Source organism: Rhea pennata, chromosome 1, assembly GCF_028389875.1.
Source record: "Rhea pennata isolate bPtePen1 chromosome 1, bPtePen1.pri, whole genome shotgun sequence".
In the NCBI taxonomy this organism is placed as follows: domain Eukaryota; kingdom Metazoa; phylum Chordata; class Aves; order Rheiformes; family Rheidae; genus Rhea; species Rhea pennata.
This window is the reverse complement of record NC_084663.1, coordinates 106,374,614-106,393,563: the sequence shown is the minus strand read 5'-3', so window position 1 is coordinate 106,393,563 and position 18,950 is coordinate 106,374,614. Positions and strand designations below refer to the sequence as shown.

Sequence of the window (18,950 nt, the reverse complement as noted above, 5' to 3'; positions counted from 1 at the left end):
ATTTTCACCACTCAGTCTGGTATCTATTCTTAATCATTTTATTAAAATAAAAGGAAAGGCTATGCAGCAGTGTATCTCCTCAACAATATGTGTACATAGCAGACCAAAGAGACCTGTGGAAAAAGTTCTTCAGTTCTCAAAAAATGCTTAACATTGCCAAGTGCTATCTAGAAAGCAACTTGCTGTTTCTTTCATTTACAAATCCTTCCAAAACACTCAATGTTATAACCAGTTTCTTTCCCAATCAGAGCAATATCCTCTGCTTGGCATACAGAAAGGGTTGTAACTGCATTCAAATTATTTCCTCACTAGAGGAAATTTGCTTGATTATACACAAATATAAAATGCAATAAAATGTGAAATATCAGTGAATTGCTATTGCATAATAAAACTTGAAGTTTGTCTGAAATGGAATTTATTTGAATATGGATTCAAACATAAATAGGAAGTAATATAAACAGGAAATGGCTATGACTTGACATAATTAAAATGCATTTGTTATAATAATTAAATCACAATTCCAAAAAAGCTATCCAAAATTAAACTTGTCCCAAATAAAAAGTAAATTAAGAGCAGCTCACCCTATTAAGTAATATAAGTGCACAAGTCACTTATTACACTGGTCACTCAAAGTTTAATTGAAACTGTGAGTTACTGTGCAAGAGTCTCCATTAAATAGTTGACCTACGCTATGTAACATTACTTTTGCAAGAGTGACCTTCTTAAACAGTTACAATCTCCATAAGCTAGGAAAGTGTCACGCTCAAGAATATAGCCAGTGAGTACAAGAAGAAAAATCTTGTTTCTGCAGCTATCTGAACACTACAGCATTCTGATCCAAGGTGTAAAGGCATCTACAATGTAAGCCTACCTGGTTAATGGAAATTTAACACGAAAAAAGGAGAAACAGTAAAAACAATAAATTAAACTCACAGGCATAGAACCTTTAACAAATAACAGATTAAAGAACCCAGAACTCGTAAGTCACACACTGATGACCCACTGAAGGAACCACTCAAGTATAAACCAGAACTTTGTAGCTGATAAGGAGGAAAAAAAGATTATCATGGGTTTCAAGGGGGAAAAGGCAAACATGGAATAAGACCACATGTAGGAATGTGTAAAATTCATTAGAGAAATGCTTTAAGGAGATTGTGGGGGCATGTGAAACTTGTTATGAGATGTTTATGGGAATAGTCAAGAGCAGGAAATGGTGGTTCACAGAGGAACAAGACAGGAAATAGAGAGCCACATGTAAGCTGGCTGTCTATCAGTGTGTTTTTCTGGCCAAGTACTGCACCTGATCACCACAGTCTGTCTTATCATCTTAAGCTTTATTCCTTTTTATTTTCATTTTCAGCTTGCTTTCTTTGGCACACATGTGCAAGACCTACCAGCTAATTTGAACTTGGACCAGCCAGTGAAGAGGAGAAGACCAGGGCCTAGCAAGACCCAAGGCTAGAACTGAGGACTGGGTAAGACAAGACCAGGGCTGAGCATAGACTCAAGCTCTGGTAGTATTTGAGGGACCTGTACATGCAAGTATATTTGTGAATCTAGCGAGTATATTTGTGAATCCAGAGTGAAGATTTGCATATGGTTCGACTAGTGAAATTAAAGTCTGATTAGCTGGAGAGGAGAAACAAGATTTGGCCATCTGGGCTGCTAGTGTCATGCAAGTGCACTCTCTCTTTAAGTGGGCATTATGTGGGTAACTTTTTTTTTCCCCTCCATGTTAATCCGTGTGGCTGTCATGTTTGCATCATGTACGTGTGCATTCGCATCTTTGAAAGATATGCTCAGCCATGCTTGAAATAAGGAACAGCAGCACCTCTAACAGACTGGGAAAGAGAAACTCCCTCATCTTAAAGTCCACCAGATTTATATACCCTTAACATAACAGAAGCAGAAGTATTCACCATTTGAAGGGAAAAGCATAAAGCTTATTTCTTCCCAACTAAACCACTGAAATATACAGCACATGAACACACAGCACATCAGAGAACAGGAAGTAAATAGTATTAATCATTATCTGGCATTAACATACCAGATCTGTACTATCCAATTACCTGTGCCCAGAACAAGTCTCTAGGCACACAGGTCAGAACAGTCTTCATATATACTATTAAAAGTTCCTTAGTCTCTATAACAGGATGCCTGCCTGCTGAAAGTGGCATCTGCTCTGCATTATCATCTAGAAACTATTCAGAACAAAGTCAGCCGGCTTGGGCCAAAACCACTTCAACAATCTAATAATTTGACAAAGAAATTTTCCTTAGTATTTCTTATTCTCACCTATTCTACAAACACACATACAGACATATATAATATTATATATATATATAATAAATGTGTGTGCATATGTAGTCATAACAAATAAATACTTAAAATACTATTATTTATTTAGTTTCATGTTTATAAAGTGAATTTAACTCTGCATCTGCTACAGTATTTGACAAGCTGGAACAGTTACTGTGTAGCTTTAATAGGACTGGTGAGAAATAATTATCACTAAAATATTTCAAATACACATTTGGTACGTACTCTGCATAGTTAAAAAGTCTGCTATCCCAGAGCTGATGAGTTCCTTTTGGACCAGAATGGAAGAAACAAGAATCTGTGCCATCAAATTTGTTGAGACCATCTTCAGAGTTTTTTGATGCATGGCTGTGCACAACATCCAGTAGAACAGTGATGCCCATTGAGTGAGCAACATCAATCAGTTCCTTCAGATCATCTGGAGTTCCGTAACGGCTATCAACATGAAAATAAGTTGTATTGTGAGTGGCACAATGTGAACTCAAACTCATAGCACTTAATATCTCATTCTCCATTAATTATAAATTGACACATTGTGTTACTGTGACTGTACATTGTATACAAGTATTTTTTTCCCCCAGCTACTTTCTGAAGTAGTAGCTACTTATTACAAGAGGACAATTAAACTTTTTTTTTTTGAATTCTAAAATAGTCATGCATGCGTGCACTATTTCATAAACAAGTCCACCAAAATTTTATTCTTTCTTTCTACTCAACTAGGGGAAGCTAAAACATCTAATGCAATATAAAACATAACTAATACAACTTAAATTAAACTTCAGTTTAATGTTCTATACCTTGCCCAGTTTGTATGAGATAGGAGTATTTTTATCATTGGAACAGAATAATCCATAACTGATACAAATGCTAAAGTATATTCATGAAAGTCCAAGACATACTATCTGCTGCTGTCCTGCTTATTTATTTGTTTTAGGTACTCCATTACTTTCAAACTTTTTTAAAAAAGAAAAATTTGTCTCCAGACTGGAACATATATTTCCTTCAACTAATTAAGCCAGCCAAACTTCCTGTCTATCTAAATTTACCCAAGCTTCACCTCAGCTTCACCAAGATAGAAAAAAATCACAACACTCACGTTTATCATAATTTTCTCAAAAATTATCTTAATCCATTTTCCATTTGTCTTCACCCTAGGCCTCAAACTCAAGTATGAGCTGCTGTACACATGGGGAAAAAAAATTCCCACAGAGCATAAAAAAAGTCATGATTTTATTTCAAATAAGTTTATTATGGACAAATACTATAGAAGTTCTGTGTTACTGTCATGAATTCCACAACACCCAAACTCATGCGTGAAGAAAGCTGAAGCTGGACAAGTTGGCACATATTATGACAGCTGATGTTGTTGTCCAAAATCTGGGTTCTGTTACTCAGTGTGCAAGCAACCAATAGACATATGGGGTCGAGAGATTTATTTCATTCCTGCGCAGAGATGGGTGCTAGGTGGTAAACCCATAAAGCTAGCACACCTTCTCCCCCTCTCATTCTTCATTTATACACACTTTTCAGGGAGTACTTTATACAAATCTTTCTATTGGTTACAATTTCATTACATCAGGTAATCGCTCTGCGCTTGCACTTTCACATTCCTGTTAATTAGCATAGGAAGCGAAGAAGAGGCGGTAACATCATTACCATGTCATTTCCATTTCATTATTCATTTAGGGGTGTGTAGTTTAATATGTTAATAAGCCTTAACGAACCTAAGGTCACTTCTGGGTTATTCTACTGTTTTTGTCTTGCCTACCTCTCACATTCTTCAAAGTGCTGTGGTATCCTTTGCAGTACTGTTTTTCTCTCTCCCTTGTCCTTGAGTCTTGTTAACTATTTGCAAGGTTTTTCTCACAGCATTGCTCCAATAATGTTGCTTGCAAACTTTTGTATATTTGTACCATATGTTAAATGTTTTTGCAGCACAGCTGATAACTATGTCAAAATGACTTCAAATTTATTAAGAAGTTACAATACTACCTAAGCCATTATTTTCTCTTTCCATTAAACACTTCAAGTTTAAACATCTCCAGTGTATGGTGGATAAAGCAAAAGAACACAAAAGTAGTAAAAGTATCTAAACCTACCTGGATGCTGCGAAGAAGCTTGTGACCTGATAACCAAAACTGGCATAGTATGCATGTTCCATAATAGCCATTAGTTGAATACAGTTATATCCTATATAAAAAAAGTAAAATGAATATACACACACAAAAACCCCCACTCCCCAGCATCTTAAGGATAATTAAGAGAGGATTTGACTCCTGTGACATCAATTCCAGTCTATGGTATCCTCTTATTTTAACTGATTCTAGCTCTAATGCATAATTAATAATCAACAATTAAAGATCCAGTCTCTCTCAAAAAGTAGTTCTACTTAACAGTTTGTACTTCTATTACCTTCCATTAAAAATGGAAAGGTCAATTTGTCAAGTGATCTACACATAACTAAGTGCATTGAATTGAATCTCTCAATTTTAACATGCAATAAATGACATGCAAGTATAATCTTAATTTGACTTCAGAATATTAACTATGCCAATCTGCATGTCCTGAACTTCAGCTTCACTTTTGATATTTTTAATGTTGATCATGAAAGAAAAAAAAAAGTAAATCAAAACAAAAGAGACTGATTACACGTATTATAACATACGCTTTAGAGAGTTTAATTTGTTTTTGTTCTCAGTTTACTGAAGAACCAAGGCAGTACAGAAGGATAGGGGAGGGTTTTTTTCGTCTCTTGTATGACCCAATTTATTTTGGTGTGATATTAAAGGAGGGAAATCTAAAGGGAAAACAACATACTAATGATGAAACGACAGTACTTAACCACACATCTTAACTAAGCTATCTTTAATGTCAGGGAATAAGTGCCCCGGCTAACTAGCAAATAAGGACTACCTGCAAAAGGTAACCTTCAGGTTTATTCTACAGCCTATTGAGACTCCCTCCACATACCACTTCTCTTTATTAGTTTAACCCAAACCTGCACATTATTCTTCAGTGTAAACAATATATTGTTTCTTTTTAATTGTGGAGCTACCGAAGATTATTTGAAGGCAGTTGGCACAAACTCAACAATTTGTCTGATTCATTGCTGTTTCATAATTCAGGCTCATTAAACTTATTCTTATTTACAGCATTTTTGTAAATAAACAGTATAAATAGCATCTAATTAATCTCATTCTATTTGCTAGCTGTTTATCTTGCTATTTGTCATGCATATATTTCTACAAACTATTAATATCTTAGCATTCTTAAATACTGATGTCTTCAGGCTTGTCTTCACATTAAGACATTTCAAAATAAAAAGAATCAAGTAGCCCTTAAGAAAATACATTAAATAAATAAAAAAACATTTAACTCCTAGAGTTTAATTATGAACATATCTACCATGTTCTGTATATCTAATCTAATTTGATACTGCTTTTATTTTGTGGCATATCACCACTTTAATGGCATTTTTCTGCCCCAAAGAAAAATTTGTAGGTAGAGCAGAAAACTTTTGTAATTCTGTTAAAGGAAAATAAATTCCTTTGCGGCAGGAAGATAGCCACAGCTACATAATGTGATATCCAAATTTTTGTTGTTGTTGAGGGTTTTCAAATGTGCAAACTCATTCATTCTGCCTGCCAGCTCAGCTTTACTGAAAGGCAAACGCTATGTTTTGTGAAACACTGACTTGACAAGTCAGCCCAAGAAAAAACATGCAACTTCAGGCACCCTGGCAAATGAAGGCAAACAATAGATATGCACCACCACTATCCACAGAGATATCACCTACAGATGCCACAATTATTTTACAATTAAGTGCAACAATATACTTTATCACAGAAAGAGGTAGCACGTTCTACTGTCACGTTACACGAAACAAGTACAATGATAATACAAAAAAGAAAAAAAAGGAAAGAAATTGGGGTGAACAGTGTTATGCTCCTTGAAATAATCATGTGAGCCGTTTCATAAGGCTCCTTCAACATACTGGAAGTTCTTTTCTAACACAGAATTACTCATGCTTAAAGTTTTCCATGTTCTGACACTTACAGCAATTGTTAAGGGATAAAAATTTATCACACCCAGTAAACAAGGGACAGTCTTTTCCATCCAGATATTTGTCTTTTCTTAACACCCAGATGTACATTAGTGGAAGCAATTAAAAACAGGTTATTTTCCAATGACTATCACACAAAAACAGGTCTGTTTTACAGCGAAAACCAAACCATGTTGCAATCAAATTGCCCTGCAATATTTACCTAGGCCTCTGGAAAAAATTTTACTTAAAACAAAATTCGTAGAATGAAATATGATTCATATATTCAATTTTAGCCTATCTTACCTTTGAAAGATTTCACTGTTTTATAACTTCACTGTTTTATAACTTTTGGTGCCCTTAAATGCATTTCTATAGTGCACTTAATCTGAAAGCACGCACACACAAAAGCTACAGATACTTCATAATTATCTTTTCTAATAAGAGTACAGACGCATTAAAATTTTATCTCTGCAACGATCTGTGTTATTACTTACCAAGATCCTTTATTCTAGGCAGTACATTGTAAGTGAAGTTTTTATAAGATGCTATTTTCCCTTCCGGGGAAGCAATCCCCACATGAGATTCATAGATTCTTAAGCTTTTCAATCTCTTGGGGGAAGGATGCCTGCGCTATAATAAGAGAAACAGTTGTTGCTAGAATATAACAGATTAGAAGCACTGTCACAAACACACAGTTCACACAAGTAAGAGGAAAAACAAAACATGCATCTCCCTCCTTTCTTCCCCTTCTCTTCGAAGGGCCACAAAAATTGTAGAAGCAACTAGGCATTGAATACTGTTAAGGCAAAGATGTATTTTATACTAATTCTAGAATAAGAAACTAGACATTCTTGATTTGACATTCTTTTGTGGCCTTGGTAAATACATTGATGTTAGTACGTGTGTAGCAACGTAGTATGAAGTTTGTTTGGAAAAAGAATTAGAAAAATGTTAGAAGGGCATACTTCTTGAGGAGGGCATTCCTCAAGAACATAGCTCTATAGTGCACAGTGATCTATCTTCTGCTTCAGTAAGATTAAAAAAAAAAAAATGTATTTAAAAATTAGTGAAAATATTTTTAAGCTACAGAGAGAATTGAACTTGAATCTGGATTTTCTTTATGTATTAAACAAAAGTCTTGTCTCAACTAGCAAAAACTGCCATTTCTCCCTCCCCCAAGGTCTTCTTGACTCCTCCCCTTCTTCACTTAAAAATGAAGAAATTACAAAATTTTATTTTCCATTTGCTAATTTAATGCTTGTTTAAGCAAGGCTTTGGAAAGTTGGAACAAAATCAGTAAAAATAAATACATAGCGATTTGAAGAGTTCAATTAGTATCAGAAACTAAAAGCAAAAGGAACAGGGTGAAGAATGAGATGTTCTGGTGAAGGTTGGTTACCTGTATTTTACTTCCACTGTGCACTCCCCAAGCCCAAGTAGATTACATGCTTTTCATTGCACAAGGCTGGGTAAGACCATGCCTGCTCCCTAGATGCTCTTGCTTCCTTTACGCTCTAGATCATAAAGGTTACTGCATTTCCAGCTGTCCTTCAACACCTCTTCCTACAGAGCATCTAGGCACCACACAGCATCACAAACTGCATTCATATGCCCTATACTCCTAAGTAACACGTTATTGTAGATTAAAAAAAAAAATACATGAAGTGGTATTTCTTACATGAGTTACCCTTCTGCTGTCAAGTAGCCACTCCACAATTAGAGGCAGGTGCCAAAAACCTTAACTCAAACCAGCGGCCGCAGCTCCTCTAATACAGACTGCATTGCGTTCTGGTGTTTCTACTAGAAATCTCTAAAGTTCAAGAATATGCCACAACATTGCATAGCCATTCTGAACTCTGATTTTTTTTTCCCTCAGGCTATTCTTTATACAAAATGTAAGGACTTCTTCCCTTACAGGAGTACAAGAGAGGTAAGATGGCTTTAAAATCCATAAAAAGATTTTCTTGATATGAAGAAATTAGGATTAAACTGGAGCCTGAGCAGCTGCTTTCTGAGGACTTTTCCTGATTTCATATTGCATTGACTTACTACTGAAGTACTGAAATTGTACTTGTAGTAATTCATTTTTAAATCCAACTCTGACAAACAGTTCCCTCCTCTGGATCAAGAAGGTCCAACCAGCCACTGTCATCAAAAACTTGTGAACAGTTATTGAATTGGCCTAAAATGCTTACAAGCCAAGACACCACTTTAATAACTACTTTTTTTAAAAATACTCCATCACATGAGACTAAAAGAAACAACCCAAATATCTTTAGTTAAAAGTTGCTTTTTTCTGTCAAAGCCTTGACCATGCATTCTTCATTACTCAGGTGACTATTCTAATTACTGGACTCCCCTTTTCTGTGGAAAGCTTTTATTTTTTTCAAATAGTGACACTTCATCCCAAATAGCACAAAGTGATACAGCATATACATCTTTAAACACCTTTTGAAAATAGTATTTAAGCCTTACTATATATGACTGTGGTGGATTCCAGTGTACCCAATCATAATTCACTTTGTCTTCATCACGGACAACATATCTTGCCCAAGGTGAAATACGATAGAGGAGTTCACCATTTTCAGCACGAATCACCACCTATAAAGTTGGAAAACTGTAATATATTCATGCAGTTGCATATAATTCATATAAAAGTCATATACAAACATGTAAACATAGAAAGTCACATCTAAAATATCCACTGTATAAACCATAGCAGAAAATGAAATAGTATGTCACATACAAATTTAAGGAACACAGATACATAATGCAAGTCAAGGTAAGAAAGAATAACCTTCATCACAGAGAAGATTTGTAAAGGAACAGCAAACAGGTATCAGATATAAGAGTGATGTTCAATAGCAGGAGCTAAAAGGTGAAGATATACATGTAAGCTTCATTAAAAATAATGGTAAAGAGAGGCCTCTCAAATGGATTCCTGCTAGGTTCCCATTTCCCCCATCATTACCATTTCCTCTCCACATTCTTAAAATTTAAGCAGACATACAATATAATGCTACTAAGATGAGAACTATGATTTGTTTACTTGGAAAACAATCTAGTAGGTCAATTTTATAATCTTAATTCCCTCTTCTATGCTCAGTTAATTATGACTGATATTATATAGTCCAAAATCACAGATTAAATCAAGCACAACACAGCTTCCAGGCCAAGAGAGTGAAGAATACAAAATTGTTGGATTTCTTCTGCTGCTCTGCAGTTTTTCTGCAAGCTTTCCTCACTATTCTAGTGACAAAATAATGGAAAGTATTATCAACTGTTTTATTTTCCTTATTTGGTGCCCTCTATTTATAAGGATAGATGAAGAAGAGGACTATTCTTCCCAATTCCCTCCAGAAGTTCATACTTCACGCTTTGCCAGAGTGATTAAACAAACCTAGAAGTTCTTTTATAGCATTATTTTACATAACAAAATTAAAATTGAAATAGTTTATAGGATAATGTCACCAGTTAAATTTTGCTAGGTATTTTGGCTGCCAGTAAAACAGAAGGCTTGTAAATTTATAACCCCAAAATGTACTAGCAATTGAAGTTTTCCTCCTAAAATTCTTAATTTTTCATTTGTTAACAAATTGTTTTTGTTGTTTAGGTGGGGGGGAGGGGGGAGGTTGTTGGTTTGTAAGAATGAGAGCTACTGATATAGGAAGGAGAAGCCTCAAATTAAGTTGTATTTTTTTTCTTTAAAGAAACAACAAAAAGTGACTGCATTTTACTCTTAATTCCTTACTTTGCCTAACAACTTGTGTGGAAGGAGACAATTACCAACAATTGCTTTTTCATCTGTAGCAAATGTCTTTTATAATTTTGATGAATTGTCTGTATCCTTATCTGAGCCACAGGAGAAAGTACGATGAAAAATATGTACGCGATGCAGGCTCATGACAAGTGCTAAAGCAACCAGCAGTCAACGGAACAGAATTCCTATGTCTTTCAATTTATATTATTAAAGACTCTACCACATTCAGCTTCACTGGCAATTCAAGATGAGAAAGAGTAACCAAACTCAATGACACACTAAGAAACAGCTGAGAACTAATTATTGCAAATCCTGTACAGTTGCATGGAAAAGTCCTTCTGCCAGCTATGAAAGCAAAGCAGCTATAAGGATCTTTATAACATTGATACTATTTGCAGAAAGACCTTTCTGGCCAAGAGCATTAACACAATTTGCAAGCTACTCTTAAACTCCTAAATTAATAAAAACTATCTACACCTCCTGCTATCACACTTCTGATGATGCTGTTGCTTGTTTTATTAATTTGTCTCAATTTATCTAATAAAAGAATCACTGCATTTCATAATCATAACTAGCTATTTATCTCTGCAGTCTTATCGTCAATATCTAGTGTAGTTTAAATTACACAAGCTTCTGAAGAGTGGACATATTTTATTTGCAAAAATATTTAAGCAGACACGCTTACGAATTGGGTAATTTGTACTTAGTTATTTTTATTATATATTACTATAAAAGCCTAGATACAGAAACATTATTTAATTAGTCATAACTCTGATTTAACCTGGTACTAGAAAAGAAAAAGTTACTACAAAAATACTGAAACCAGTCATGCATACTGTTTAATTTAATCCATTAAGTAATGGAAATAGCTATGGTTGCACCTGGTTGAACTTTGCCATAATTGCTAATGGTATAAGCCTTAGTGTGCCCCCGGTACTGCCATCGCTTTTGATCATCATGAGCTCTGTACTGTAGCATAATCCAGAGGAATGCAGAACCTTTAAAATATTAACTGGACCAGTACATGACAGCTGTAAAATTTGTCACCAAAACTGGCAGCTATCACAGATAAGGGATCATGATAATACTCGAGCCAGTGAAGCTGAACTCCGCTCTTCTCTGCTTTAGTACAGCAAAAAAAATCAACATAGCTTTAGAATCTGAGATCACTGGAATCATGAGCAGTGGACTTGTGTGCCCAAGACAGGGAAAAGATGTCCTGGGAAGTAGAGGTTTGAGGAGAGATTAATACTGAAGTAAGAACTTTCAGATCTGAGAGTGAAGTCCCCAGAAGGAACTGAGAAGTATGACTGTAATAAGAGCAAAAAATGTATAGTCAAAAAACGGCAGATTTCAGAGGTACGTAAAAATCAGGGTGCAAAGATGCAGTACTAAAATTAGGATTCTTATTGTAGTAATGTGAGCTGCTGCAAGACAAATCAGGACTTAAACCTCACAAGAACATTAGTACCAGAATGACAGTATGTCCCTTGTCTGTCCCACTAAGTAACAAAATTTGGCCATCAGATTAGTAAGTTAATATGATAGAGTAGACTAGCTTTGATATACAAATCTCAATGACTTATTTACTATAAATAATGCATAAATATATTATTTCTATATTTTCAACTTATACTATTTCATTAGATTCATATTTATGAGACAAATCATCTTAATACAAAGGCCATAACAGCCCAGACGTAAACACCACCTTAACTTGGTAACATGCATTCAATTTGAAAGTAAGTTCAACCAAAAGACTAAAATCATGTCAGGATTAGGTCTTTCCATGAAGACTAAATGGAAAGTTTAATTTAGATGCTGCAATGAGCTACCCAATTTCTCCCACTACATTATTAAAAATTAAAATTCAAGGTACTTTCCTTTCTCACTTTTCTAAAGGTGATCAGTGATAGAAAAAAAGAAAAGCTCATACACTAAGATATTTTCTTGTATAATTTAATATCTGCATGTTTCAAACGCCCACATTAACTGTCCTTTTTCTCATGTCTTCAGCATAAACCAAAAATGTTTCAGTTCCTCATTTTTCATTAAGCATCTCATCCTGGTAAGCAAAGAAATACTGAAACTAAACCTAATACAGAGAAGCTTTAAAAGGAAAACTAGTGAATCATTAACTTTGCAATATGAAATGATCCTGTCACAGACTGGTTGAGCCTCCATAAAAGCAGCTGTTCCACTCTGCATTTCCTATCAGTTTTTTAGAATAAGGGTAGTAATGAATGGACAAGTGTCAGAGGCTGTAGGTGTAAGAAAGGGACCCTATTTTGTTAGCCTCAGATATAGACAGCATGTAAAACCAAGCACAGTAGCTTCACTACTGCAACTACAACATGAAAAGCTACCAAGCCCAAGGCAGGCAGAAAGGGGGAAATGGGATCAGAAATCATTCAACACTTCAGCTCCAGGTGACAGAGCACCAAAAGATATTACAAGAGGAAAAGCTGGGAAGAACTAGCCCAACCAGCTGCAAAGCAATAATTGATCAATAATTACTCCCTTAACCAGAAGCACCTTCCCAAATGGCCACCTGTCCAAATTGGTGTGTGTGTGTGGGGGGGGGAAATGAAAAAAAAAAAAAAAAAAAAAGAGAGAGAGCACTTTCTAGACTGGAAAGCTTTATCATACCCTAGAATCCTGAAGTTCCAGGAAAAAAACAAAAAAACAAAAAAACAAAAAAAAAAACAAAACAAAACAACAACAACAAAAAAAAAAAAAGCAACCCACACACTTCAGTCAAGGATAATTCAAAAATCATTTGCTCACAAGCTGGTTGAGTATAAATTGTGGAAAGAAGTTACAGACAGAACAGACAGTATGTAGCTTTTGTAGGTTGTTCTCCTTCATAAATTGAAAGCCAAATAAAATTGTGGAAAAAAACAAACAAAAACACAAACAGAAAAAAACACACCACTAGTGGTTTTGCTAGAAATCTCCCTTTCTCCACTCCCCGCCCCCATCAACTCTGGATTACTATAAAAATAAGACAGTCAAGACAAAGCTCTTATTTTTTTTTTTCCCCAGTAATTTTCCAGCAAAGAAATCTGCTAAACACATGCATTTACACCAAGTATCTTTCAAAAATTGTTAGCTATTGAAAACTTAGTAACATTTCCAAGATGGTTATATGGTTAATAGCAAAGCTCTGTGTGGTTCAGCAGGAGTGTATTTGCTATGCTGATTATTTATATATATGCATGTATAGTCACAAAAGCTAATTAGGGATACTTAAATGTTTCTTCAAAAGGAATTTCTTATCCATCAAGTTTTTAAAAAACAAGCAAAAGCCTAATTTCAAAGCAAGTCATGTCCTGATTTTCCAAAAGAGGGAGCTATAACTCCATGCATGAATTAAATAGGTGTTTCAATTGCAGGGAGGAATCTAAAAATACGTTTAGCTAGCTTACAACATTAGATTCACAAAAGGGAAAAAGAAAAAAAAAAAAAAGACTTTTGTACTCCCCCCCCCCCCCCGCATTTCCATGCTTTACTTGACAAAGCACAGTATATATTTGAATGTAAAATAACTCAGAAGATGGAGACAGTAGTCTGGTATTGCAAAAACACCTACGCAGACAGAAATACAAATACCATAAGAGACTCAAGAAACTGAGAAAATGAAGAAAATCATAGTAAGGTTCTTAAAAATGGCAGCGATGTCACCTAGAAATGTGCCCCATAGATTTCAACAAGTACAGGTCTAGAGAAGATAGTTTACTTAACCACCATCAAACTTACTGTAGAAGCACATGGATTTCTAGTGGAAAAAACCCTGTCAGCTTCATAACCGTTAGCTACACAAAGGTGACACTATGAGATATTGAAGGACAAGAGATCTATTTTTATAAAAGAAAATAACACATGCATCTGCGTTGCAGTATAACATTCAAACAGCTTTTCTTTCAGTCAAGAATCCAAATTTTAAAAATTTTTTGAAAATTTTGATTTTCAAAAATCAGATTAGTAAAAGCCTAAGAAAAACTCGAATTTCTAAAATAACCCAATAAACATTTTTTTCTACTGTGACTTAACCAGAATTAAGTCACCATAACAGCAATGGCAGATTTAAGACTGTAAGAGCTTGTATGCCCAATATAAAAATACCCGTATGTATTATATAACTGAGGGTCTTGAGGTGGAAGAGCAGAGTTTGAAAGGCAGCCATAATAATATAGCTCATTACACACAATAAGCCTAACTTATTAAGAGTTGTTTCAAGCAGTGTCAAGTAGAAAAGAAACTGCTGAAGTATGTAATAGGAGCACTCAAGCATTAAATATTACTTATCCTCTACTATAAAGCATTGGTTTAAAGGGCAACTGCTGCATAAGGCGCCGTGTGGTTGGACGGTTGTGGCACAGCACACTCACCTTTTGGTGTTCCCATTCACAGCTGTTTCCCGCTGACAGCACAGTGTCTTTCAGCAGCAAGGCAGGTCATGCGGAATCGCCTCCATTGCCTGGCACACGTTCCAGCTCCATTTTATAGACAACTGGGCTAGCTTATGGGCCCCTATGATCCCTCCACTGCCATCCTCCCTCTCACCCTGTCATCTCCCTCCCTAGCAATTCCTGGGGGCTAATGCCTTGGATCACAGCCTTCGCAGTGGACAGCAGGGGAAAAAAAGCACAGAGCTTAGATGCAGTCTCTGTATTCTGGGGTCATCTTTCACGGAGGCGCTCAGCTGACCCTCCCTACACATTTGCAGGTGCATTAACTGCTTTCTGGTATGATAAAGGATTCATGGCATACTACTTCAGAATAACTCCTCAGAGAAGTACTCCTTGTGAACAGTTCCTCTTAGTTGCATTATCAGTACAGGTTCCATACGACAATACTCCCATGCCTATATTCCCGTCCATATAGGAAAGAATTTAGGCCATTAACCCCACGCGTTGGCATCCAAGATGTGGGATACCAAAGTTATCTTCTCCTTTCTCCTTGGCCTACAATCTTTTCTTAGTAACAACTAGACTTAATACTTGGCAGTTTAGCAGTCTGATTTTCAGCTATATTTAAAAGCTTTAACTTATTAATGGCTCCTATGTGTGTAAGTTTATAGAGACTTAATATGGACTCTCAGACTTCAAATTCCATTTCAAGACACCTTCTTCTTGAAGATATCTCCCCCTTTTCCTCCAAAAAACCTTTTTCTCTACACACTCTTTATATCAATTAAAACCGTAGGTCTTCTGTAGGGGTAAAATAAAAGGAAAGTATTTTTAAATAGTAAGACCTCCCAAGAACTGCAAAATTGTCAAGTCAGGAAAAGTAAGCCTTCTAAAAGAACTAAACAAAAATATTCTGAAATTCTGGGATACATCTGCAGAGGAAGGAGGAAGGAGGAAGGAGAAAAAGACCTAAGAGCCACAGTCACTGGATTCTAATGCTTCACTGCTGCTAAAACCTCTCCTGTCAGTCCAAGTTGTACATAGTCTGTTGGTTTTGGTAAGCAAACTCAGGAGACCATTTTCCTCTCAATGAGATAACAATCCTTCTGTTACCAGTTTGTTACCAGCTAAATTAAATTAACCCCCCAAAATCTACACTAACCTGCTGAAGGGTCAGGGCCTGTGATCAAGCAACAAAACAAAGGGTATTACCTGAGATTTAACTAATGATTTATTTTGTTTGGCTCCACAGATATCTAAAGGTTACAACAGAGAAAAGTATATATCTCAGACAATTTAAGTCCACTTCCCTGATGTTCAAAATACCAGCAAAACCCTATTTGCTCCTATTTACACTTTTTTTTTCCCTCTAGACACCATTTAAGACATGCAATTTAAATGACACAGAACTTAACAGACTACAAGCAGTACATTTCCACGCCCTAGCCATCATCAAGGAGGAAGAAATAAGAAACTACTGTGCTTCCTGATTAGCAAGGTCAGTTGCATCATCCTCTGCTCCATCATCAACAGAAATTATACTCAATTAATTTATCAACAACAGTTCCTTGCCACTGGTTAATCTACTTGCTAACCATATTCCACTCCCTTTCAAGGTCTGTAAGTCAAACGTGAAATATGAATTACTGAATAAATACGTAAAAATTGTGAAGATGAACCTTAGATAACATTCTTCACAATTAACTAGCTATCCTCCCCTAAACATCTCGTGGGTGCAAAGTTTAGGCACTTACAATCACGACTACTATATCCTAGATGTTCTCTCTCAAAAACAGGCATCTGTTCCTCTTTTGTACCCTTTAACGTCCATGAAAGTTATACATTTGGACTTCAAAGCTACTCAAAGCCAGAAGCAGTGAATCTGTTCAATATTTGTACAAACTGACTTGCTGTGCCTAGTGCCAGCCCCAACACTGTACCAGTTTGGCACCAATGAGTATTATTCAACAATGACTGAAACTATTGAAATATGTAAGACTCTGAAATATCACTGAAAGAATATTATGTTAGTGTGTGCACCAAATAGCAAATTAACTAATTACAAGACAACCCCTCAAAAAAAAAAAAAACCTCCACACCTATAAAGTCTAATACACACACACACACAAAGACATAAAAGAACACAATTGCTATCCTTTCTTCAAGGAAAGGATAACAATTTAGTGAATGACAGAATGCACACAATTTAAAAAATCTTTTTTTCTATTATTGTTTTCTAATGTGACCTTTCCAGAGAAAGCTTGTATTAGTTGTTCCATAAGCTGTATATAATTAGCTCTGTCAGCATACAGATAAAAATCATGAAGGCTGCTGTAGTGCCTCCCAATTTTATTTTCTTAAAAAAAACACAATCAAAATTAATGATAGAATTTAGTTGCCTTTGATTTTCATAGATGAAAAACAAATATATATATATATATATACACACACACACACACACATACGTATGCACTGAATTATACACAATCTATCAAAGAAAGCTAGCTATTAGTAGTAGTATACGACTCCAAAAAAATAAAGAACTCAAACTGAGTCACTGATATTTTATGGATGGCACCCTATTCTTTGCCATGATTTTGGTAAAAGTGCACTACAGAGGCATGTCAGCAAGCCGTACACTTATTTTTGTATCTCAAGAAAAACACAACCCTGAATCACTTACAATAAATTAGATTTAATGAATGTACAGATAAGATTTAATTGTGTACAGTATTTTAATTTCATGCATCTATACAGCATACTGTCAGATAAAACATCAGATAAATTTATTACTTTTATATAAAAACTCCTGTTCTGTCAAGTCATTTCAGAAATCACAGATCTACTGTCAATACTAAAAAGCTGAATAATTAATACTATTTTAGTAATCCTTTCTAATTCACAGAAAATGGCTTAGTGATTCAGCTATTCATATCTGATAAAAAAGACAGAAGGGTCAGTACATCTAAAATATTGCTAGCTTTATGATTCTAAACTACTTGCTGTCCTGGAGCATTAAATAGAAAATAATTTCTTATTAATTTGTGGCAGAATATTTTATAATTTGATCAATAGCCAGGAACTTGGAAGTTTTTCTTACAGACTTAACTTCTTCCTGGCCTCCATTTTACATAAGCTCTTCATTTTTTTTTATTTTGGTCCTCATGGAAGAATGTTTCTATAAAGAAATTAAACAAGTTCTCCACTACAAAGACTTCAATTTTTACCAGTACTATCTCCACCCTTAAACAAGGCTTTATGAAACTAACCACCATCTACTCATATGTCTCAATTAGGATCTTATAGACTATAGTGAAAACTTGTTTACAGATAATTTATAGCAATTGTAAGACTTATTTATAAATAAGCAGTAAATAGAAAACAGAGGAGTCTATTAATAAACTCCTGTATGTGGATGACAGCGTGTGATGAGACTTGCTAAGGAATTCCATCCATCTGAACTTCTGTAAAAGCTTACCATATGCTATGAAAAAGGGATTAAGAATACCCTTATAGTTAAAAATTGTTTTCAGCCACAAAACAATAAGCACACCCACTCCAGCTATCACCACTGTTAGTGTCAAACATGCTACCATAAAATAAACAAACAAGACCCCCACCTCCATTAGAAAAAAAACAAAATTACAGGTACATAGCAGTTCAGTCTATTAAAAGCACAGAGAAGATAGTCTTAAAACAGTGAAGTAAGGGGATGTACACTGGGCTTCACTTATGACATTTCCATCAGAAGTAACAAAACTATCTGTTTAGCAAATGACTTATTCTAAGCTCTCCATTAATCCTGAACTAGGCATTTCCAAAACCAGGGGGAGAGGGAAGTGTCCTTTTCCATCAGGTCATACTATTTTGTAGGTAGATGAGATAATTCACAAGAAAATCAGTCTCAGACATGTTAGAAGCACTCATCTCTTGCCACAGAAATGTATCAAAATATCTATAACAGGGTTTTTAATTACTTACCTTCTTCAATGTCTACGTTTAGTTATGAGAAGACTGTCTGAAGAGCTACAGTAGATAGTCTACTACTATCATAAAAAGAGGTAAGAGTTGTGACCTCTGTTCCTCATTCATTTTCCTATGAAAATATTTTGTGACCTCATCTAAATTAGTGTCACCATCTGCACTCCATGCATTTCCCATTCTGGCTTAGAAATTAGTTATTTAAAAGAAATGACCTTGTCACCATTTCAGAACTCAGCATTTGCCTTTGTAGAACCAAAGATGAAAATACTGAAGACAAGCTAATGATAAGGACTTTCTAGAGTTGCCTTCTTTTTCCTCTAGCCACTCAAGTCACAACTAGAGTTGACTAGTTCAACTTAAACATTTAAGAACTATGTTGGCAAAATAAGCTTTAAAAATTTATGATTCCCTGACAACAGTACCTATATAT

General features: G+C 35.3%; 1 protein-coding gene across 2 annotated transcripts in view; it reads right to left on the bottom strand.

Annotated features, from left to right (window-relative positions):
• The window catches only part of GBE1 (1,4-alpha-glucan branching enzyme 1), a 149,027-nt gene that overhangs the window by 83,503 nt on the left and 46,574 nt on the right, over nucleotides 1–18,950 (bottom strand). For both annotated transcript variants that reach the window (XM_062597651.1, XM_062597661.1), the window contains exons 4-7: nucleotides 8,840–8,965; nucleotides 6,859–6,994; nucleotides 4,419–4,509; nucleotides 2,545–2,754 (exon numbers count right to left, since the gene is read on the bottom strand). In XM_062597651.1, coding sequence (XP_062453635.1) covers nucleotides 2,545–2,754; nucleotides 4,419–4,509; nucleotides 6,859–6,994; nucleotides 8,840–8,965 — 563 coding nt within the window. The remainder of the gene's footprint in view (nucleotides 1–2,544; nucleotides 2,755–4,418; nucleotides 4,510–6,858; nucleotides 6,995–8,839; nucleotides 8,966–18,950) is intronic.